This window comes from Crocodylus porosus, unplaced genomic scaffold (genome assembly GCF_001723895.1).
Source record: "Crocodylus porosus isolate Cpor-Errol unplaced genomic scaffold, CroPor_comp1, whole genome shotgun sequence".
NCBI lineage: Eukaryota > Metazoa > Chordata > Crocodylia > Crocodylidae > Crocodylus > Crocodylus porosus.
Window position 1 is genome coordinate 25,394,484 of NW_017728915.1, and position 24,381 is coordinate 25,418,864.

Below are 24,381 nucleotides of genomic sequence, written 5' to 3' on the forward strand. Positions count from 1 at the left end.
TTGGAATACGACTAAATTTACTTGTTGCAAATACCACTATGGATATACTTCCCTTGCAATGCAACTTATTGCAGTATTTTGTCACAGAGAAAGTGATAAAATACAAACATAAATTGTTTTCTGTACTTTACTTTTTCATTTGTTAAAAATAGCTGGTCAAAACTGAACTCTAGCAGTTAAGAAATACAGCATTGCATTTACATATAATAGACAAAAGGCATCGTGTCTTCAAGCACAAGAAATTATCTGGCTCATTTTCAGTTACATTCTTTTTGAATAAAAATATTCAGACACAATCATCTTACTGGCAAGATTCTGTAGTCACACTAACAGTCATACACATTCAACTATCTACTTTAGCAGAACTAGCAGTGGTGATTTTTTATTTTTTTTACTGCAACCAGTCTACTTTTGACATTCCATTCCAGTTCAATCATTTCCCCTCTTTGTACCAAGTATAAAATTAAACCTTTTGTAGTATGTCTGACCTCTACAAGTGCAGTGTGTCTGTCTTTAATAATAATAAAGATATATTAAGCAAGCAGTGAGGACAAAAACACCAGTTTTATTGATTACAAAACCAGAAAGTTTTTTTGTTTTGTTTTTTTTAAATGAAAAATGCAGGAAATAGAGGAGGAAAACTGGCAATGCAAATAGTTCCATCCATAGCAAATACCAAGGGCGATATTTCCAGAGGGGGTTGTGGTGAAGGGTAAAGCCAGGGCTCATGAGGAATTTCAAGCTTGTTGAATTTCAAAGGACATCAATGAGAGGTTGAAATCTTCCCTCCTTTGAAATAACAGTGAAAATAAACAATCAAAAGGGTAGGATCCCACAATGTTAGCAAGAAAGATGCAAAAGGCAAGGACTTCTTAATGCAATATTTTTTATTGGATCATCTATGGGAGTTGGAATAAAGCCAGACAAGCTTTCAAATGCAAGACATACTGAATAACATCTGGACCACCACAGCTACAATATCACTTTTATACTATCTTAGACAATAAAAATAAAATTCTAAACCTGGCACTTAAGTCAAAGTCTGCTTCACTGAGCCTTTATTTTCTCATGTGTTTTAAAATCTAGATCTTGCCTTCAGTAATTGCTCAGAAATGTTTTTGACCGTTTAAGTAAAACATTGGGAGAATGTCACTCGGAGAAGATTGCTGCACTATTCCATCTTGCTGGACTAGAGTGTAATTAGAGGGGCCATACATACTTCCTTATAAGAATTCACTCTTCAGAATTTTTCTTCTGAAAAGGAAAAGCACACCGGACTTCTATTTCTTGCGGGATATAATTACCGCTGTCAAGACCTGGATAAACACCCTTGAGCAAGGTCAGGAGACCAGAGGGTATAGAATGCAGTACGATAATGATAGTACTTGTTGCACAATCTACCTGCAGGGACAACACACAAACATAGAGGTATGCTGCTGCACAACCTATCCATGCTGGGTAGCCACTCAGGTTCACAGCTATTCAAGTAGGTTCCAGCATCTCTTTTTCTAAGCTTACTCCTCCTGACTCTCATATATGATTTCAACACTAAATTCTCTTGCAAGATACTACAAAGGGAATATTCCTGAGACTTACCAGAAAGCAGGGACCACCTTAATGCCCCCCAAATTTAAAAAAAATAAATAAATGTCCTCTGCCTTCCTTTGCCTCCTTTCTTGGAAGCCACAGCATCCATCCCTGCAAACATTTAATTCCTGAGAAATACATCTCTGGCACTTGTTATACTATTCCTGCTCCTTTATCAAGTCACCAGGAAGACAAAATTCCACTCTGTATCTCTGGCTGAATAATCTTATGGGGAGGAAACTAGCATCATGTTTGGACAGCTGGGGGTAACACGCCTGTTGGAGATGCCCTGTTGTCACCTGCCCTTGCCTCCCAAACTGACAAGGTTTGTAGAGACTGTTTCCTCTGTATGGTTTCCTGTTATTGGCTTGCGAGGAGTTATGTGAACATATTCCTTCCTAGCTAGTCTTAAAATCAGAGTTTTCCTTTTCAGCACATTCAGCTACTGTCTTCTTGAAGGGCATGTTTCAACAGTAGTTGCTGCTTCTCACATACACTATTTGAGCCAGCTTTAAATTTGCCGCTTTGGGTGCTGGTAGCAATGTAACTGCACCAATGCACAGTTCAGGGGGCAGCTAAGCATTTTCCCAGCTTCTTCGATGGGTTTTTGCTGAGTTTCCTGCTACCTGGACTGCAAGAAGTACTCACACTGACTAGTTTAAAAGCTAGCTCAAGAATGTCTTCATGAGCTTTCATAACAATAGTGACTGCAGACAGACAGATCCCCCAGGGTAATACACATTTGGAGCACAATAGTTCTAATCAGCAGATCAAGGTCCTTTAATGGTAGTTCACCACTTAGCACAAAGAGTCCTTTCTACAGAAAACTGACCATCTTGGTCTACAGCAACACAAACAAGTGGGTTAACAAACAAGGTAACAGTAAAACAAACACGGCTTTGCATAACAATAGTTCTGGGTGACCACCTGCCTAACCACTGCTCCACTGACAGCAATTTTGGGTAGTTTGACAGACGCAACGCATGAAGAAGGTTAAGGAAAAAATGAAGAGAATGCAGTTACATGATTTTGGGTGGAGGGGGGTGAAGCCCCTTCTCTCTAGCAGATCTCCTCTAAAATTGGGAAAATTTGATGATTCTATTTTATCTATTTTAACATTTTTAAACAGACTTTTCTTCCTGAATAAAACAAAAAATCCAAGTCATAAGCAGGAACCTTTTACAAAAAAGTGCACTTAGTTGCTACTTTGCTATGAGGTAGAAGATAAGCAGAGGCAGTTAGAATGCCATTAAATGTTCATTAGATTCTTCATAATCAGTTAAAAAAGGTACCAAGTCAGCTTTGGGATATGCTTACACTCTTGCAAGTTTACATACTTGGCCTCATTATAGAAGAATGCACTGAATCTAAATGCTTATGTCTTTTCCTAGGCAGATGGTAAGGTAGCACATCTGATATGAGCAATCATGACTATGCAACAAAAATAAAATGACACCTGTCACTTCTACTTAGCCTGGAGATGCCTGAAGGAAAACTGAAGCTCTTTGGTACTGACATATAGAGGAGGGGGGGAAAGAGCAACACTTCAGAAGATACAACTGTAAAACCAATTAAAGGGAATAATTCAGAGTCAATAACTTGTAGGTCTACTTTCTTTCAACATAGTCATTTAAAAACCAATTTAAGGAAAATTTTTAAAAGATTAACAAAGCAGACACTGCAAAGTAAAAAAGTTGACCCTAAGGATGTTTAGTTTTAGAACAAGTCTCTTCCTGATGACAAAATTTCTATCAATAAATAGAGCAATTTTTATTTCCAATGAAGTCTGCCCTCTAAATGAGACTGTGCACATCTAGAAGCACTACATATATATTTCATTATGCCATTGTGGAAGTTTTGTTGGGAGTAATGAATATTTGAGAAACTTTGAGCAACTATTATTGCATCTCTTCAGTGTGAGGCATGACATGCCTATCTGGATGCAAAAGATTGATTTTTGCATTTTTTCAGAAATAGACCTTAAAATTTAACTACTTTGAAAAACGGGGAAAAATTAATCGTATAATCTATTTTAATTGTATACTAAAAACTATGCTTACTTAAGAGAGGAATAAGGATATCCCTGAGATATATGGTATATTTTAAAAGTGCTACACTTGGGACTATAACTAAAACTTTTTTTTTTTTTGTAATTATTGTAAGTCAGTAGGACCTAGACACCACACCTGGAATCAGGACCCAACTGCACTAAGCATGACTGAACAGACACACAGTAAGAGATAATCTCATCTCTAAAGAGCATATATTCTACACGGAAAAGGACAGCCAAAACATGGAAGTGGAAACAGAAACCCAGGGTGTGTACAGCAGTTACATTTTTTGCAGAGTCCCCTGAAAGCACTCTAGCTGTAACACAACAAACATTCACAGCTGCAGAATACTTCTAAAATGGTGGATCATGCAAAAATTTAACCCTCGTCTGATGTAGTATCAAACAGGAGTGCTCTAGGGCTTTTCCTAGGGCTAATTTTGGGCGATTTTGCCAGCATCCCACGAGGCTTTGCAGGGCTAGGCAGGTGCTTGCAAAGAGCAGCCCCTCTCCCAGGACTGTCAGAGAGGAAACAGAAAACCCGTCTCCACCCTGCGCAGCCAGAAGAGATGGGGAGAATGAGCCCCCCTTGCCACATGTGCCTCCCCAAGCTATCAGTGCTGGGGTCTTTGGGGGATAGGGCCAGGCCTGCAACACAGGGGGAGATCCTCCCTCACCCCCCACAAGTGTCTTTCCAGCAGCAGCCTTGTGGCTACTGCACCTGGAGCTGGGGTGGGGTGAGAGGGAAAATGAAGCCCCCCCCCCACTTCATGGGCCTGGCCAGGCTATCCCTGCTGGGGCCTTGTGGGCGACCCAGGCTGGGCCCAGGAGGCAGGAGGTCTCTGTTCCCCCCTCCAACTCTGGGCAAGGCAGCCACAAGTCTGCCACTGTAAAGATACTTCTGCAGAGGGTGGAAGCGATGGAAGCCTCTTCCATACCATGCAGCCCTGGCCCAGTTCCCCTTCCCCCCCAAACACACACACGATCCCAGCTGGGGTAATTCGGGGGGACTGTGCAGCAAGGGGGCTCCATTCCCTTCCCCCACTCTATCCACTGCTGACATTTGCCAGCTGCGTGGCAGCAGGGCTTGAGGAAAGGGATGGTCTGGCAGCCTCCTGAAGCACCCCTGCCTGCTGGCCTGGGCCAACACAGGAAGGCTCTGAGCCCCTTCCCTGCCCCCCCACAAAAGGTGAATGCCTGTTGGGTTCAATGGCCCCCTAATTCATGAGAAAATGACTTACCTAAGTTAGCACAGCAGAGCAGTGACAGAGCAAGACAGAAAACTTCAGTCTCCAAATCCTAGCTAGAGCCCTATCCAGGCTGCTTAAAGGCCAAAATGTAGCTTACTGCCTTTCCTCCCATATTTTAGCACTGACAGCAGTTTGAAGTCAACTGTTCACAATCTTTGTGGCTTTAGAAATGCCTCCTGTAGCTCAAAAATGATGAATTTGCTGGCTTTAAGTCTTAGAGGATAGCAGACTATTTAAGAGCCTGAGATCAAAGTGCTGCTTTGGCTGCAAGTGGCTCATATACTGTTTTTCCCCTCTGGATTGCTTTCCAATAGGTGTTATAATCTTGCTGATTAAAATGACTCTCCACATAGTAGATTTTCAAACAGACTTGGGGATCAGGACACCAAAATTAAAAGACAACCTATACCAGTGTAGATTACAAAGTATGCTCATATACTTCAAAGCTGACCCGTGACTCATGTAACAATCCTGTCAGTATGATTTTTAGCTAAAAACACAGACCAATGTGCAGCTAGTCTTGAACTCTTGATAGCAGTTTTTCTATAGTCTGTTCCCAATGATATCTCATTGCAAGTTATTCTGCCTCCCTTCCCTTCTCCAGTAAAAAAAAGTGCTGCATCTCATAAAGGTAGCAATATTAAACTAGCCTGATACATTATTGAGAAGAACCTCATTAGCAAGGTACTATTTGGCTACAGGTGTATTAAACAGGCAACTAAGGTGACCAGATGAATTAGATGCAATATTTTAATTGTTCAATAGGATTGTTGTTTGTGACAACAGACTTTCAGATTTATGTTACCTTGTTCACTAACAAATTATTTACTAACTATACCAATACGCAACTTCAGAATGAAATTTTGTGAATGGGCACAAATACATTGTTTCAACTTTTTTTTTTTTTAAGAGGAAAGGAGGATTAGCCATATCCCCTGAAAACAAACAGCAGCAGCACTACAGGTCTGAATAAAAATCTGGAAGGGCATTGATTACTGAGGGCTACTCCAAGTGTTAGTTAAAAAAAAATATTTAGTCTTTCAGAGCATATTCAAAATCTACAGAAAAGGAAGGAAAACCTACAGTTACCAAGCTCTGCAGCATCATTTACATCAAACATGTTGTACTGAATGATAAGGTGTGAACCACTTCGCTAGGCTTCAAGTTGTTTTTAAAAACTACTCCCTTCCCTTTGCCCAGACAAAACTGAAATTCCCGTTAGAACTCTGGATACAATGAACTCAGCAGGTTACCCATCAGGACAAGATTTTTATTTTTATTTTTAGCAGCAGTGGGTTGTTCTGACACATCCGAGTTATATTTTCAAGCATAACTGAAGAAAGTCTGCATATGGGGATGCCGTTTTTCACCAAAATCCTTTCAGACGACCAGCTAGCAACATTGCCAATACAACAAAACCCTCAAAACTCATCTGAACTGTCCCCATGCCGTTTCAATAGCACATAAGAAGCACATAATCAGCTTCTTGTTTTCCTAGTCCCCTCTTGCTGCCCCAATTCTTTTCTTTATCTGTACTCTGAAGGCACATTTTTACACAAGTTTGAGACAAACTGCTATGCCTACAAAGCAGGGGTGTCCAACCTTTTTTAAAGTAGGGCCAGATCATGAACTTTTTATCACCCAGTGGGCTGGCGAGCCATATTCAAAGACCTCACAGAAAGCGGTATCACATCAGGAAGTGATGTCACGTGACCTTTGACACCAATGAAGCTGCAGGAAGTGACAATGAAATGGGTCTAGAAATGTGGTTTAAAATCCAAAATAAAAACAATATAAAAGCAACAATGAAATGATACCAAACACTTGACTAAAATAAACACTTTGGCTTCTACTCACTTCTCAGTGAATGAAAGCAGCATAATGCAGGCTTGCCCTGGGACACCTGGGCGCACAGCACCAGGCAGAGGAAGCCGTGGAGGAGCAACCATCCAGCAGCAGCAGCGAGGTGGAGGAAGAGAAGCAGTGCCTCAGGATGCTGCCTGGCTCCATTGGGGACGAGGAGCCCAATCTTCACATGCAGCTGCGCACGCGCAGCCTGCCTCCCTACTTGCCCTTGGCTCCCATGGAGGAGGAGGAGGAGGAGGAGAAGGAGAAGGAGAAGGAAGAAGGTGCAAGTGTGACCTTGTGCTTCCTCCTCACAAGTGCATGCACGTGTGTGGCACCCCTGCACGGGCTCCTCAGCATCCCGCCCGGGGAACGCAGCCCCGCTGACAGCTGGGCAGTTGTGCGTCACGCTTGAGAGCTCATCCCTGCCCTGCCCCGCCCTGCCAATGCAGCATGGGGCTTAAAGGAGCCGGGGGGAGGGGGCGGGCAGTGCCTTGGCCCAAGCCCTGGGACCTGCTTGGTGCGAGCTTACCTGCCCTGGCCTCCATAGCTGTGGTTGGGGGAGCTGAGAAGGGCCCTGCTCCCCCTGGGGAGAGGGTCAGCAGTCACTGGGTAGCCAACTGCCTCATAGTCCATGTTCCCCGGTCACTTACTGAGGGGCTGGGGGAGGGACAAGGGATGGGAACGAAAGTAAACAGTGTTTACTTTTGTTTCCCATTGCAGCACCTCGGGCCTCAGAAAATGGCTTGGCGGGCCACATGTTGGACAAGCCAGCTATAAAGCATCTAGTCTGCACATTTACTTAAAACCTTGGCCTAAGAAACGAGATTTAACATTGAGTAGATATGGGTACTGTGTAGGATTTGATTTTGGATATCATTAATTTAGAAAGTGCCCAATTTACAAATAAAAAGATTACTTTGGCCTGGACTCCAAGCCAAGGTGGATTCTTTCCTTTAGATGCATCACCATCAGTAGCAGATTTTAATGATCAAAAGATAGCCTTTTCAAGTCTTCAACTCTACTAATCAGCTACTAGTTTGAATACCTACAAGTGCCTCCCATGCAACAGCACATTAAACTCTCTCAACCGAGGAAGTCTGACACAGTCGGCATGACACTAATCCTTACAGTGCCTTGCTTTGTTTTTATTTTTTATTTTTAAAAGGACACTTATTTCTCATACTAGAAACTAATTAAATCATCTAGCCAGTATCACTTTTTATGTGGCTTCCAAGACGCATCTTTTTTATGGCATTTCCTGAAAGTTAAGTCACCATAAGCTGGAAAAAAACAGATTTAGCTCACTGCTGAGTCTTGAAATCTATGACACATTTTCATTAGACTTTCTTTTTATTGTCAAAGATAGGGGAATTCCACTTCAGCAGATCAGGTCAGATAGCCAACTCCCATGTTGGATCATTTCCTCTTGGTATTGTAACCAATCCTAGGAATTACAAGTTAGTGTGACCAAATCTGTAAAACTTCCCCTAAATTAAAAGTTTCTTCCATCTCATATCTGTGCAGTTTCATGAAGCTGATGTCCCGGCCAAGAAAGTCTAAGAATGGTTTACCCTTCCATGACTAAAGCCGGGGATCAAAGGAGATCCTAAAACCTCAAAGATGCTGGCAAAGGAAGAAGCGGCTGAGTAAATGGCCAGACACTGCCCATGGGGTGCCAGAAAAGACCGACTGGCTGGCAAAATGACACCCAGGGAAAGCGGTAAATGCTTTTAGCAAGACAGTATCTTCCTGCTGCAGATAGAACCAACTGTGCAGAGAGGCACTTAGCAAAAGGGGACAAGCAAAATTTAACATGCAAGACCCACCCAGGCATATGGACTGGTTTATCCTTTGTTCTCCAGGCTTTTTACTACTGGGAAATCAGTAAATAATGTTTTGAAGGGTGTTCATAATCTGCTTTAATTGGCACTCTGAACCCTGGAGTGAACGGGCTTACAGATAACAAAATGAGGTAACATGATTAATAACCAGGACTATTTACAAAAGATCCAGTAGTTCACCCACAGTGAGGAACACAAGCCAGGACCATCAAAGGGATGCTCTCAAGAAGGACTAAATGTCCTGACAACATCCTATCCTAGAATTTCTCAACCAACCAAATGAGTATGAACAGCTGAAGTAAGAGTACACTCCTTTTTATCAAGTTAACTCTTATAAAAGTGAAAACAGAAGGGTGCTCCACCCCATCTTCTTTTCAGGATAGATAAAGAGAAGAGTTCTTTATGAAATGGTAAGATATGAAGGCACTTATATAACGAAGATAACAGAAGCTTTATAGAAACCAGTTTGAAGAGATTTTTCTGCGAGAAGAAATTGCTCTGGGTACCAACTAATATTGTCTTGTCTCTGCCTTCTGACTAGTGATGAAGAACAGCAAAACAAAGACTTCTGCAGACAAAGACACTGTTTCCAGTGTTCATAAGTGCCCTACCAAGAAGAACAACAGTCCCATTTGGTAGACAAGTTATTCTTCCTGGTTTCAATATTGTACAATGTTGAAATTAATATAATGTCACTGAGGTGCTTAAGGACTTCATAGACAGCTAGTTAAACACCAGCATAAACCTTATGGAAAAAAGGTGTACTTCTTAGGCTTTTACACTAATATAGGTAAATTTATGTTTTTTAATAAGGTCTACTAAAACAAGAAACTCCACTGCACATATTTCCTCTCTTGGGGAAAGAACAAACCCTGCGACAGGTGTTAGTCATGTTGCTTAAAGAAGCATTTCTCAACCCATGGCCCACAACCCAAAAGTGAGTTACAAGGATATATGAAATGGTCACAAAATTTAAAAATGGATTCTCCTTTAAAGGAGAAAAATGTGTGAAACCATGACTTTTCCCTTGCAGGCTGGCAGAGCTCCAGCCTGTGAGGGGCTACCCACACATCCACCACTTGCCCCACATGCTAGGGGGTTGGGGCCTAGGGGTGGGAGGGCAGCAGATTGGGAGCAAGGGGCACTGGGTTGGGACTGGCCATTGGTGTCTACAAATGGGTCCTGGTACAAAAAAGGTTGAGAACCACTGGCTTAAAGCACAACTGGGAAGTACTCAAGACACTACAATAATGAGTTTGGTAGAAGAACACAGAATCCAATATTTGCAGATTTGGAGCCATAGAACTGACTGCCTGGAATAACAGAAAAAGTGCTCATTTCCAAAGTCCCAGTCCTGAACTTTCATATAAAATAAGACACATTAAGGGCAATTCATGTTTTGAAAAGCAACCAAATACATTTAAAGCCTAATAATACAAGAGGGATATTTTAAATACTGCAGAAGAGATGTGGATAATTAAAGTTCTATTAATATGAAGAAATATACAGAGAATACACAACAGAATGTTAATATTTTCATCCTATCTACTGCATAGAAATCAATACTTTGGTGCACTTGATTAGCAAGAAAAGAGACTATGCAAAATAACTAAAAATTGCCCTTTCACTGTAAAAGAAAGACCTCACCTACTAAGATCTAGATATAAAATCATTTTAGGATAGGCTCCAACATGACGCATGCTGGTTTTAAGCTGTGTATTGTTCTTTATTTAAGAGATGTGTTTGTCTGATCCTGGTCAGCTGCGTAGCACAGTCTAATACTGTCTTGAGAGAAAAAAAAAAAAGTAAAGTATCGTAGTAACTATTTGTCACTGAAGTTCATGCTTTAAAATGGGGATTCAACAGAACTGAGTTGATTGGACATGGTTATCCAATGTCAGACGTGACTCTACAGCAGAAAAACCTATGGTGTGGGCTGCTTACATAAGGTCAGCTGCACAAGGGACTGCAATTTCTAATCCAGCACTTTCCCACATGCCATAGGCTTAGAGAAAGTCACGATGGTAGAAGCTAGATTATATACTTCCTTAAAAAGAGAGAAGCATCTTACTTCACCCCAACCAACTCTGATATTCACAACTGTAATCTCCCTTGTGTAAACTGGAAAAAGCACCTCCTCCACTTCTCTTTCGCAGTCAAAACCAACCAAGTGGTTTTGTAAGCAACTTGAAGCTAGCTCCTGAATAGTTTTAATGTCGAAACTCCATTTAGTGAGCTTAAGATACCATGCCACAGTGACCTACAAGATAATGAAATAGCAATGACAGCTAAGCAGAAGAGAAGAGACCATCATTTTTCTTTGGAAAAAATAGAACTAAGCACATTTTATTTTGATTTCTAAAGATCTTCTATCCCATCGAAGATTTTCCTAATCTTCTACATTATTAATTTGGAATCTGTTTGCTGTGGGACTAATACAGTATTTTCTGATTCAGGCTAACTTGACTACATAATTGCTTGGATGGGTGTAATTGTAGAGAATGGGGAAAGAAAGTTTAAAAATTTTTAGCTTAGATAACATGACTCAAAACCAGATAAGTCTGGTAAGGTAAAGCCACTATTAGGAAGAGACAGGACAATGAGGGAAGCATGTGGGCAAATATATAGAGAGACCCCACACCTGTTCCTGTTTACAGAAAACCTGATTTTGCGGGTTCCATTGTTTCAAGCATAATGTCATTTGTATATAACTAAATAGTTCTATCACTATTATAAAAATAATCATGTATTTTCCTCATTCATTTTTATAGTGAAGTACTTTGCCTTGGAACAGATTCCACACATTTGGTCTGAAATGCTCAGTACTAGCGACTCCTAAAACACTGCACCTGTCTTCTTGCCTGGATTCCTTAAACAGGAGGGCTACTGCTTTGGGGAAGTACAGAGATGATTCAACAAACTCACCTCCCCCCGCATAAAACCGTAGTCTTATTTCAGCATAGGGACCCAGAAAAAAATAGCAACAAGAAGGTACACTAATACTCTGAGATTTTTCTAATATACATGGCAGCTGTTATCTTGTTCTCTGAAACATTCCTTGTTACTGGTGTTTGATATTGTTGTCCATTTTGGTCAACCAATCTCAACAGAGCAGACTAGTCATCCTAGTAGGGGCTGAAAACATTAGTATGCGGTTCAGGATTTGCCGCCATCTGCACTTATTAGAATCAAATTGTAGCACTTGCTATAATGAGCACCAACAAACAGTTTTAAGTTCCTATATGTTATGAACTGGAAAGAGTAGATTCAAATGCTTTATGCTGCTGGAGTACCTAAAACTGTGAATCTCAACCAGGGTGCCCTGAAATCCATTCAAAGGGTGCCACAGGGTCCCACACTTAGATTTGCAAACACGATTCACAAGATACACTTAGAGATTTCAAACAAAAATCCATAGTTGTGGTTTTTCTGAGTTCATTGCAAACAAAACCATTGTTCTGTTGTTTTTCTGTAGTCAACAAGAGCAAAAACTAAGAGTTGGCATTTTCTGAGGAGTGCTGTGAGTCTATCCAGAGGTGTCTCGAGTCTAAAAAGGTTGAGAACTACTCACCTAAAGGAAAGGTGCTATGACACTGGAGTAACATATTGGAATTGTAAAGTTAAAAAGCAAAGATATCTAAGGCTGTTGGTTATAGCTGTGTTGGTCTAACGACAGAAGCAGACAAGGTTCTTTGGGCAAGTGTGATATCTTTTCTTAGACCAACTAAATCATTGGAAAAATGGTTCTTTGCAAGCTTTCAGCACAAGCACCCTGCAAAATGCAGGTCTGTGGAAATGCAAATACATGGCAAGGAGGATCAGAGGCCGTGTGAGACAATAGGTATGAGACAGGTAGTTGGGGAGGATGGGCGGAGGACACGGGGGAAAGAGAGAGGCATGCTGACCTGGTGACAGAATGTAGCTGGTAAAATGTAGAGAAGTTACCTGGGGTTATCAGATGGCAAGTATGTTAATGTGCCATAAATCCAATGTCTATATTTAGTCCATGATTTTTTGTATCCAGTAGGTTTATGAAGTGAAGTTGGTAGGTTCATCTATGAAAGGAGTTTTGTAAATTTCCTTTAATAGTTAGAACTGAGAGACTGGAGACAGGGTGGTTATCTTGTGAGATACAAGATATCCAAGTGTTTGTCACTAGCTTGGCTACTAAACACTGAAAGGATAATAATACTCCTACAGTGAATGGTACTTACTGAACAATGTTGACGTGGAAACAAGCTATTTCCTCACATTAAAAATAGTAGGTTTTGATTTCTGTTAGGCCCATTCAGTGCTTTGAGACGCGTCAATTTCCAGGGCTACATTCGCCATTCAGACCTCACCCTTTCCTGCTGTTATCTTTATGAGAGTTGTACAATAGGACATGTCATACTAAATTATTTGCACTGAGAAACATTACATGAATTTAATTGTTAAGCAACAATTTTATTAAGAATCCCAGACATGGAATTTTCAAGACAGATTCTGTAAAGTGCAAACTACTTGGCAGACACACTGATGCCAGTTTGCAACGTAGCAAAATATGGCAGATAAGTCATATAACCTTTCAGTGAACGCTGGCCTTAAGTTCTCCTGGAGCTCCAATTCTACTTTTACACAACTGGGAAAGCATAACTGGGAAGTACAATTACAGAAACAGATAATACTTACTGCTGGACAAGACAAAGACAAGTTTAACTTTTCACTTAAAAAATAAGTTCTTTCCTGTAGTTGAAGACCTGGCTCCTAGCTATTTTTACATTTTCCTTTCCTCAGCAGGTTTGTTAATAATTTTGGGGGTGGTCAATCTGCACACAGCCTTTTTGCCCATTTGTGAGGCCAGATGGAACCAGCTAATACAATTACAGAAACAGATCATACTTACTGCTGGACAAGCGTGTACAATACCCTCTCCCAAAAGCACTTTTGGAAGGTAAACACAACAATGTTCACTTTCATGGCATGCCAGTACCTCCCATACAATGCAAGCAGTTTAAAAAGGGAGTTTGTATGACCCCAAAGTAGAAATCAGTGGGAAGACATCAGTCTGCTCTTACACAATGGAGGATTACCTTCTTTCGTTTAGATATACACATGATTTAGACCCTGTTTGAAGTTATAAGTGTTTAGTGTCTCACATCTGAAAGCCAATATGAACACACATTCACATTAATGATCAAAGATTCAGTAGAATACACAGCAAGACAGTTTTAACATGCTATTGACAGCTATTACAAACGTTAATTGTTCCTTACACGTTTCTTCTAAATTAGCGTTAGGACTGCTTGCTGACTTCAAAATAGCTAGTAGTCATCATGTTAATTCTGAAGTATAATTGTAGAGAACAGGGGCTCAGGCAACTTGAAAAAGAAAGCCAGTAACAACCAGGCAAGTCAGAGTATTTGCATTGCTGGCAACAGTTTCTCATCTGGATAAAGCCAAGAGTAAACTACCTGCAAATCATGGAAGATGCAACAAAACAGACAAGCTGGACTTCATATTTACACACTAGGTAAAAATGCATCTTTTCATATTCAGTGAATAAATGCTGAGCAGAAGTTTTATTCAGACAGATTTTTTGTTCTCAGAACCCTTTAATTTTACACAAAATCTTAAGTCTTTTAATGTACAGAAAGAGAAAATAATTCCCATTACATTTCCATGTTGCAGCTCAATTTCAAACCTAATTATTTTATACCTCAAGTCCTGTTTCCCCCTTGTTTATGGCCAAGGTGAACATATGGTTCCTGCCATCACCAGAAGTAATAATGCAATACACCAGATCCCTGTAGCGAGACTGAGATTTACATTCAATATTCCAGCAGCACGCATTATTCAACTTCAGGTTAATCTGTGCGTTTTCCCTAGTTTCATTACTATACTAGTTGATCTCCATGAAGTTCCAGCTTTTAGTATTCTTTATTTTTAAATCAGTCAAGTGGAGTACAATTTCACTGCACTGTCCTATAGTACTAGGGCTCAAGAGCAGAAATAGAAACTTAAAATCATTTAAAGATGCACAGAAATTCATCTGGACTTCCTTCCTCTTTCAATACAATCTGTTCCTCACCAACATAGGCACAAGACTCCTCAAAATTCTGGTTTAATTGTTTGAAGAGGGGAGGGGTTCAATATTTGCAATTATGCAACTTAAAAAAAAAATTGGTATCTGAGGCCAAATAAGCCAAAACTAATTCCAAATCCAAGAGACCAGAACCATAAGGGGCCCTACTACCAGCAAAAATCCTCCACCTGCACCTGGGGCTTCAGATGTTTCCAAAACCTTTGAAAGGCATCCTACTTGCAGGCCCAAGCCCAGAGGCTTGGGGTTCAGATGCCCCTGAGATTTGCTTGCCCTTAGCCATCAGGCCCTCAGAGCAAGCAAGGGAGAAACTGAAGCAACTAAGGAAGCCTGACAAATCTTGCATGTTCAGTTCAAGCTCGGTGTCTCGCCAGTAAGCCACCCAGGAGAAGTTACCCTTTCATATACTGAGGGTTACTCAATCTGAGTGAACAATCTGTGTTCTGCCAAAAATAACTTGTGATAGTAGGAGCAGCAATGACTACTGTAGTTAAGGTTGCATAACTGTTTTCATTATAACCCAAATCAGTCAATATTAATCAGGAGCTAAAAAAGCTCTCCAACACCAACTGAGTCTAAGTCTACTACCCATATAAAAAGCACACCATGCCCTCATTGAGTCTTCCCCCCTAACCTGCATTCAATTTACACTGCCACGCCTTCATTGTCTCTTCAAAACAAATCCTCCTCCACTCCTAATGAAAATTAATCAGTTCACACATTCTTATATTCTGGGTTTTCCCCAAAAATACTAAATCCAAGATGTTTTCTCACATGTTTCTGTGTTCTCCAAAAACATGTAAAATGCTGAATCAGTAAAGCCATTAGCTGTAGCTGTGTAGGTCTGTGAGCATCCCAGTGAAAATTAAACTTAGCCAAGTTGTGAGCTGTTAAAAATAGTGCGTCTTTGCATGTCTTCCCATAAACTTGTTGAGCAGTGAAGTTAATGAAGAAGGCAACAGCTAATTAAGCAGCTTTGAGAAAAGCACTTGCAGATGCATGTGGATTGAGGCAGACTTGGTAAAATACAAAGAGCTTACAAAGAGAGTTGCTGTGCCTCATACAAAGTGATCACTGATGAAGACAAAGCCCTGCTTCAACGTACCTCAAAGAAATGCAAAACTCTAGAACTCTTGGTTCAGAGAACACCTTTTATAAAACGTTTTGCATTTATTTTTAAATCACACCGGCAGAGTTACCAAATACATCCACTCAATATACCTCAGAAACTCTCCAGAAACCAAAAGCATATCATCACCACTTTGGAGACAAACCCAGGGCACTGGTAGAAATCAACAGCTGTCCGCTTCCTATTGCTCACCTCGGAAATAAGGCAGTAGCCAGTTTAGCATGGTCCTAATCATGCACAAGAAACACACTTAAGACAGCCTGAAGGCAGCTCTGACCAAGAGCAATGGGACAGGGCATGATTCTCAGTAACACCCATGAGCTCATCATGGAGGCAGTCAGTCTAGATGTGTCCTAAAATTTGAGAAAACAATTTCCCCTCGCAGACCAAATTATTCAGCTAAACTTTAAACTCAACTGCTTCAACCTCTGACACATCTAGATAAGGCAGTGTTGCTTCTAGAAACAAAGGTGTGTAGCATATTGGCACTAAGAAAACCATAATGACCCTGAGGCATTAATAATGTAGACTAGACGGAAAAAAAACAGAGCTCAAAGGAGGTCGCTATGTGCAACACCATGCACATGCACAAGGCAGGATCTTCTCTGGCTAAACCATCACAGTCAATTTGTACATAGTAGTCAATAACTACAGTGAAACCAATACAAGTATAAAAGCATGCTTTCAGATGCTTCACATTCCTATCAGAGGGTTGCAAAACTTTGTACTGCATATTATATTTCTTAATAAAATGTAATTATGGAATACAAAATGTATTAAAATGCATAAGCACAATGAGTGTATTAAGGTTGGAACATGCATCAAAATGATAACATATTGGTTTGTAATACAAACACATTACCTGAGCACCAGTTGCTTTTTAAATTAAGGTGTTACTTCAAATACTACAATTGGTCTCATTTATTAGAGCACACATTGCTAAATTTAAACCATGGACAAGAGTCAACCTGATGAAGAACAAAGTGGCAATGCCCAGAAAACATGTCTTAAGTTAACTTGTAATTGTCCTTAGATTAGTAGACGCACACATTATAATTTACGGCAAATTAAATACAATAGATCTCTGATACTTTTACGAGTTTTCCAATGCAAGAAAAGCAACAGTAAAATAGTTTAACTTAAATAGTACTGTTTTACAGAGCATAGTTTATACACAGGATTTTTTTTTTTTTTAAATAAAATTCATTTATTGAAGTTTGGTTTAAAAATAGAAAACATATTTGCATAATCAACTAGATTTTTTCTGTATTTTCTTAGCTTGCATATGATTCCATCCATTAAAAAAAAGCTAGATAGAAATCCTCTTTTGAAAACATTAATTTTTCCATTTTTCAATTAATTCCATTAATGAAATGGAACAGCTTTTTTGGAGCCAGCTGAGGGTATAGTTCCCAGAATACTGGGAAGGTTTATTTTTGGGTGGCGGTTGTACAAGGCTGGCTGAGTTCCTTTTTGAATTGTCTTAAGGCCGCTGGGATTTTGTTGCTGTGCTAGTTACATTTTAAGATGCTTAGAACCTTGCCCTAGTCATCTTTACTTTTCAAGCTAATATAAATAAAACAACAATGCATGTCACCTTCAACAAGCAACAAACAAAAGATGGCACAGCTTGCTGTGAATCGTTAAAACAATGTTATTCTTAATGGAACAGTGATCACTAAATAAAGCAAGCAGCAATATATATTTTTTAATAAATGCATAAAACATCGCCTAATTTATGATACAAGAAACAACAGAAAAAGACAAAATTGACTTTCTAGATTACGGTAGCTTAACTTCCATGCAAATCTTTTTTAAAGCTAACTGTTGGTACAGGAGAACATCAAAAGATGCCTTTTAACATACTCCAAAATTAAGCAATGCAAACAGCCTTATACCACTTTGTCCTCTGAAACTTTAAATGAACACTATACCTATACATATCTCCACACACGCACACTCCCTTTCTTGGTGCGAGAAGTACTCCCCACCAAAAAAAACACATGCTGAAGGTAGAGTCTTAAGTACAGTGCAAATCTCACAAAAATAGGCCTAAGTAAAAGGATGAGAGAACTTCACCACATGCAAAACAGTATCACCTATGGTAACCTACCTCAATGTCCTGTAGGCTGAATTCCTTCTGATCTTTGAAGTTTGCAGCTCCAGCGCTCAGTTCCATCAGCATTTTTGCTATTTCTGGTTTTATTGCTGCTGTGAGTCGACTTGCTGCTTCCATGACATGTTCCTGCACGTCTTTCAGTTGCATAGCTGCCTTAGAATAGTGCGAGTTCCTAAATACGCTGCTGAAAAGGTCTGTAAGGAAAGTGCTCGCACGGCAAAACACATTGAGTGCATCCAGATACTTGGAGATTCCCTGCTGGATGTCTGCAATTGGAGTAGTATGGGACACAGGATGGTTGCAGCTGCCCGCAGCAGCTGAGGGGACCAAAGGGGATGCTGGGGTAGTAGATGCCAGCGGTGCGCTCAGGGTCCTGCCTAGCTCAGGCATTTGATACTGCTGGTGTTGCTGCACTTTTTGCTTGGACCCGCCAAGCAAAAAGCGCCGCTTATAGTCCATTTTACTTTCCTGTGCACTACAGCAATACATAAGTGAGTAGTTGTCCAAAAAACTCTTGGATTAACAACCTGTTGTCAGATTTCTTCCTCAAAAACGTAGTTACGTGTAGTAATAGTGGAGGACTGCGTATGCAGGTTTCATAAAAGGCATTTCAAAAAGGCAAGCGTCTATATAATCTGTATCAGCTGTGAGAAAGGCAGCAGATTTGCTGACTCAGTATTTTCAATGTTCAGTGCAGCCCTGCTGCAGTTACGAACTGTCCTCAAAAAGCAAGCTGAAGAATCTCAGAAACGCTGTCTCTGGGTTGGTAATCTCCTCTACACACTAGATGCAACTAAGGAGCAGAAAAAGATTTCTCTCTTACAATTTCTTTGACAGCATGTTGTTGAGACCTGATGTTAAAGTTTATAAAAGTTATTTTTGTCAATGTAAATCATCTTTTGTTAGTAATACCAAGAAAGAAGTGGAACAAAACCACTGATCAACAGTGATTATAAAGCAGTGCAGAGGCTCTTCCCTTGAAAAAGCAAGACTTATGTCAGCAGATCAAATATCTTCAAGGTATCGTCTGGACAGATCCAGTCTGTCAAATAGGTTTACTTGTAGTGTCTCTTCGTAATACTGAAAGGTTAAAAAAAAAATCTGTCTTGTTTTCTGAAGAGACTTTGCAAGGACAAGTTATTAAAAATTTAGTGTTTATTATTGCAAGCCTTTGCCTCCCTTCCTTCTGTTTGTTGAGGTAGTTGTTTCTGTTGTAACCTTAATAAGTGGTGCTTCCAGATTGAGTTTGCCCTCAATTGTAAAGCCTGAACAAGAATGCACAAATGTATTTGTAAGGCCTCTAGGTCATTTCCTGTCAGGAAAAAAAAATAAAGTTAGAAAGGTTAGGAAACAATGAGCAGTTTTGTTAAGATTTTAACTCCTGCTGCGTCCTGATATATTTTTCTTTGGGTAAGCTGTCAACAATACATCTGATCAAAAAGGAGAAGGATTTAAATTTTTTTGAAGGCACATTACAATTTAATACAATCAAATTAATAGATTCAGGACTACTGCATGTTCTCTCATGACAGCTCTCATCTTTAATAAATAGTATCTTCTAAATTGCTGAGTTTGGGATCAGCAGATAACCACGGGTTTCACTTCACCAGTGTCAGCAACAGTAAAGGGCTGTGCAATAGGCAGGGCTCTAAGGTTTCAACCCATCATGTTGTCAGGACAAAAATTTTGTCAATCTAGCAAAACAATATTTATTAACTACACTTTTAACACAATATTTAACTCAATCCAATTAACTCAATATTTAAAAGCAATACAGTTGCTGGTTCCCCCCCCCCCCAGAGTACAGTTGTGAATGTGATTATGTAGAGCTACCACAAAATACACTATTGTTTTTCAGTGCAACTTCAACAGTCCCCATGCTGTAAGGAGTAGCACTTGAGTTATTCAACAAAGAACAAATATTCCTTTCTCTATGTGCCCAATTTAGTATATACAAGCCGGGTTAATATTTCAGAGATGTTTCCTTAAGAGCTAATCTTAAAATTAATTATTCTGCTTCAGTACCCAAATTCAACATTTCAATATGCACCGACTTCTGTTTTTAAGGAATTCTCCCAACAGGACTTTAAATGTCATGTGCTTAACTGGAAACTTTTAACTTGCTAGACAAGTTTAAAGTGCCCTGGGGAAAACTTGACTAAATGTCAGTTTTCCTGATAGCACATATATACAGAGAGCGAGACAGCGTTGGTTATCAGTTTGTATGCAGGATACTAAGAAGTAAAATGCACTGCAGTATATTTGTCAGAATCCTGTAAGTTTTATTTATTTATTTGAAATGCATTACCAATAGCTATTTACTTTTCCCCAAAATTTAGGGGTTCTATTTGCTAAGGGGCCCAGAATTTCAGAGTACAACAGAAACATCAAGAATTATCACACCCAGTATCTTAAATAAAACTAGGAGACACATTCAAAGGTCATGGTAAAGATTGCATTATTTAAAAAATATACAACATATAAAGTAATAACATCTGAAATATAAAATACAGAACAAATTTGTGTTTATGCACCATATTTTTTATGTATTTTGCTCAGCTTGAAGTAAGAAAAACAGGCTAATCGCTAACTTATTTTTAGGTAATTTCACTGTCATATCTGCATGGGTTAGCTTAAATTTAAACATCACGTGTTTACACTTTGCTGTTCTGAACCGTTTTTGTAGACAAGGAAACAATAATCATGCTCAGGAAAAAGCTTGCCTCCAAGAAGGGAACTGAGTTATAATTTAAAATCGAAATTTCACAAAAGGAAATTGTTCATTCTTCTTGATTTCTTAAAACAGTTTGGTCATGGGTATACCCAAGAGTAAAAATATTCAATCGTGAGAACATCTGAAATTCCTATCACTCTTAGGGTCTCAGCACTCCTACAAGCCATACCATTTGTTATTCTTGACCTTGAGCATATATATTCACCATAATTAAATTTGCAACATAAATTGCGCAAAGTGATCTTTCCTCTGCCTTTTCCCTCTTACTTTTCTTTGAACTTTAATGTGGTTTTCATTCTTTTCTCATGCTACTTTGAGTCCATGAATCCAATGCAACTGAAAATCTGTAGCTCCACATTACAGCAGTTTGCCTGTATTCTAGCCAACTCTTGCCATTTGAGAGGGAACTCAAAGGATTTCATTATGTTGATGCAAGAACAGCACATTATCAGTCACAAATGTAAATGTGTGGTTCCTTCTACATTTTGAAGACAATGGTGAAATTCAAGAAAATCAGGCAGAGGAAGCTAGTCCCAGAAAAATCCAAAGTACTGTAAATCAAAATTATATTCTTTCATGTATGTTTTTATAGTAAGATGACTTTGCCTACATGACAATAATTATAATGGCATGTGAACCTATGCTACTAACAAATGAACCTCTGGGTAGGTACCAATGAACCAACAAAGCTATCTTTGGTAAAAATCTCAATATTGTACAAAACATATAAAATATTGTTATAGCATTGAGGGCGTAGTTTTAAGAAACAATGTTATTTATTTAATATAGTTAATATATTTTAATAATATATTATAAATGGTAATAGCATTTTAATTTAACACTGTTAAAGTACAGTCTGAGAAAGCTGTAAGACAATATAGCTAAAGTAATACAGGTACCGATGTCTGAATTTCCCCAAATTTGAACAGCATTTATAGGAGCGGCTTTTCTTTTTATCTGCATGTACAAAAAATTATATGTACATGAGTTTTTCAATCCACCTGTACAAAAGAATCCTATGCAACTACTCCACAGAAAGCCTCCATATAGCAAACCTGACATTCTTGTTACAAACATGCAGTGTTAACCTTCTTGGTACAGTAGTTTAAAGCAAGAAACCAAAAAACAGACTTACTCTCCACAGTGTCACAACTATGTTACCAGTCATTCAAACCAATGAAGATGGGAGATTTATGAAGACGTAATCCCACTGTTTTAAAAAAGAATGGAAGCTGGGTGCCCTGCATCCCTTCGGTTTGATATTCGCTCCATAAAGGCTTAAACAAAACAGGTCTGAGTTGAATATCCAACAGATATTGCCTCAGTTTGTATTCTACATTCATAACTCCACCCTAGCGGAGGAAGAAAAGCTAATTCTCTTCCTGTAAGGTCCTGAATGTAGAAGAGTTTTGCTTTTGATAGTTAAACTGTATTAAGTTTGAGACTGACCTCACACTGCAGTCAAGCATGTTATCAATTTCCTTTCAGTGATTTCCACATATTACACAAGTAAGAAATTTACGGGCAAATCTAGTGAAATCAGTGTGTTATTCAAGTGACATTCCAGGCTTTAAAAAAAAAAAAAAAGACTCCGACTACTGTTCTAAAACTGTATATGAGGGTGTTCTCAATGAGGTCTATTATCCTCTCAATGCGTAGGCCATAACTCATACATAACGATGGAGATAACGTGAGAGCTAAACTTTGGAAGTTTCTTAAGAAACCCATCACAGTTCCCAAGGGTATGCTGTATTTTTCAATCCTTATCTATAACACTTGTATTTCTCAGTTTATGAATGCATTTACTAGAACATAAAAAAAAAACCCATCACAAAACCCACAGGTCTGAAAGTAACTCAGATCAATTTACTCTTCAAAAAAATTGGTAAGGGGTAGAGGAAGAAGGGAAGGACAGAGAATTCATTACTTTAGTCAGGAAAAACCTGAGCAAACAGAGCCTGCTATAAGGTCTACAGTTCAGCAAGCTACCGGAGGCCAGATACAAACCTTCAGTTTCCACCAGACAGATTGCAGCTCTCCAGACAGAAACTCAAGTTCTGCAGATGTTCAAGCTTTTTCCTCCCAAAGCAAAGATGGCTGCTCCAGGCACAAGTGCCTGGAGACTTTGGGTTTTGCCAGTAGGTCTCAGTAAGTGGATCTCTTCTCTGCCCAGCCCCTGGCCTGATTACCCAAGCCCCTAGAATCTCAGCTGCTACCCACTTCACTTAGCTTTCTCTTTCCCTGGTTGGCCTGGTCCTCACAGAGTATCGTCCTGGCTCCTCCGTGGCTCCTTCACTCAGCCATCTTTGTCCCATGTCTCCACATGAATCGCACAGCTCTCCAGGGGAAGCCCAATTCTGGTCCGTCTTCCAGCTTGTTCTTAAATTTCCTGGCTAGCCCCAGGCCAACGAGAGCAGGCTTCTCCTGGCACATGATCCCAGGCCTCCGGAAGAATGCCCCTCTCCCAGGCCCCGGACTCATCTTCTGGGGTACTGGTGGCCACATGGCTTGCGAGTGCTAGGCACCTAATTTTTTTTGATGGGTGCTCAAGCCCTGGAGCACCCATGAAGTTGGTGCCAATGGCTCCAGAAGAAAAATAATCTGGGCACAACCCTGGTTAACTTGGTCCCAGGAAAATTTCTTCACGCTTTCCCTTTGCTTAACTCCTTCCAGGGACCATTAGGAGCACAGCTATAGAAAAGGCTCCCATGTCTTTGAGAGACTGGGGTCACTGGTCTATAGAAGTCACAGGTGGCAGCTGCTCCCTCTTCCTATAGATGAGAGGAGTGGAGGAGCAGCCACCAGCCACTTCCACCTGCTTCTCACAGCCGCATACCATGCGAGAAGGCTCAATCTGCCATGCGGCTCCCTCTGCTCCACTCCTGGGCATTAGGAGCTGAGTTGGGAAGCACTGCTTCCTGCCTACTTCCCCTTGATCCCCACCTCAGCTGAGCAGCAGGGGCCGCAATTGAGAAGCTAGTACAGCTAAGCAAGCCAGGCTCTCAACCCTGCTGTTTTCTCTTGCCTCCCCTCCATCACTCACCTGAGCAGCAAGAGGCAGCAATTTAAAAGTCCTAGGGGCTGGGAGCTGGACTTAGGGAAAGCCTCTGCACACCTGGCAACCAGCCCTTCCAGCTTCCTCTTACCATTGAGCTGACCCAGGGCAGTGCAGGACAAAGCAAGCTGTTGTGCTGCAATGGTAAGCCTTGAGAGATTTGCTGCAGTGGTGAAACATGTCTGCCTTGCCCCGCACTATGCTGAGTAAGCCCAGAGCAATGCAGGGTGAAGCAGGCTGCTGTGCTCCTGTGGCAAGGCTCCCACAGCCTTGCTATAGTGGACAAGTGGTCTCCCCCATCCCTGTACTCCTCCAGGTTAGTCTGGAGAAGTACAAGAAGTGGGGCATTTTCCTGTGGGGAGAACCAGAAGGGTTCCCACCACTGAAGAATACCCCCCTCCTGCCACTCTGTCCCTCCCCAACCGCCATCAGTTTTTTCTTGAGGTGGGAACTCTCCCTGGCTTTCTGTGGCACATACTGCTTTTCAGCAGCTGTCAACCACATCATAGCTTGCCCTCTACTTTGACAGGGGAGAGGACAGGCTGTCATAGTTTCATAGTTTCTAGGGTCGGAAGGGACCTGAGCAGATCATCGAGTCCGACCGCCTGCCATGGCAGGAAAGAGTACTGGGGTCAAACGACCCCAGCAAGGTGTTCATCTAACCTCCTCTTAAAAACCCCCAGGGT

At 40.4% G+C, this 24,381-nt stretch overlaps 1 protein-coding gene across 1 annotated transcript in view; it reads right to left on the minus strand.

The window, feature by feature from the left end:
• Nucleotides 1–24,381, minus strand: part of KIAA0355 (KIAA0355 ortholog) — a 104,228-nt gene that overhangs the window by 35,932 nt on the left and 43,915 nt on the right. The window contains exon 2 of the mRNA XM_019535863.1: nt 17,901–19,218. Within this exon, the coding sequence (XP_019391408.1) occupies nt 17,901–18,395 (495 nt within the window). The 5' untranslated portion in view covers nt 18,396–19,218. The remainder of the gene's footprint in view (nt 1–17,900; nt 19,219–24,381) is intronic.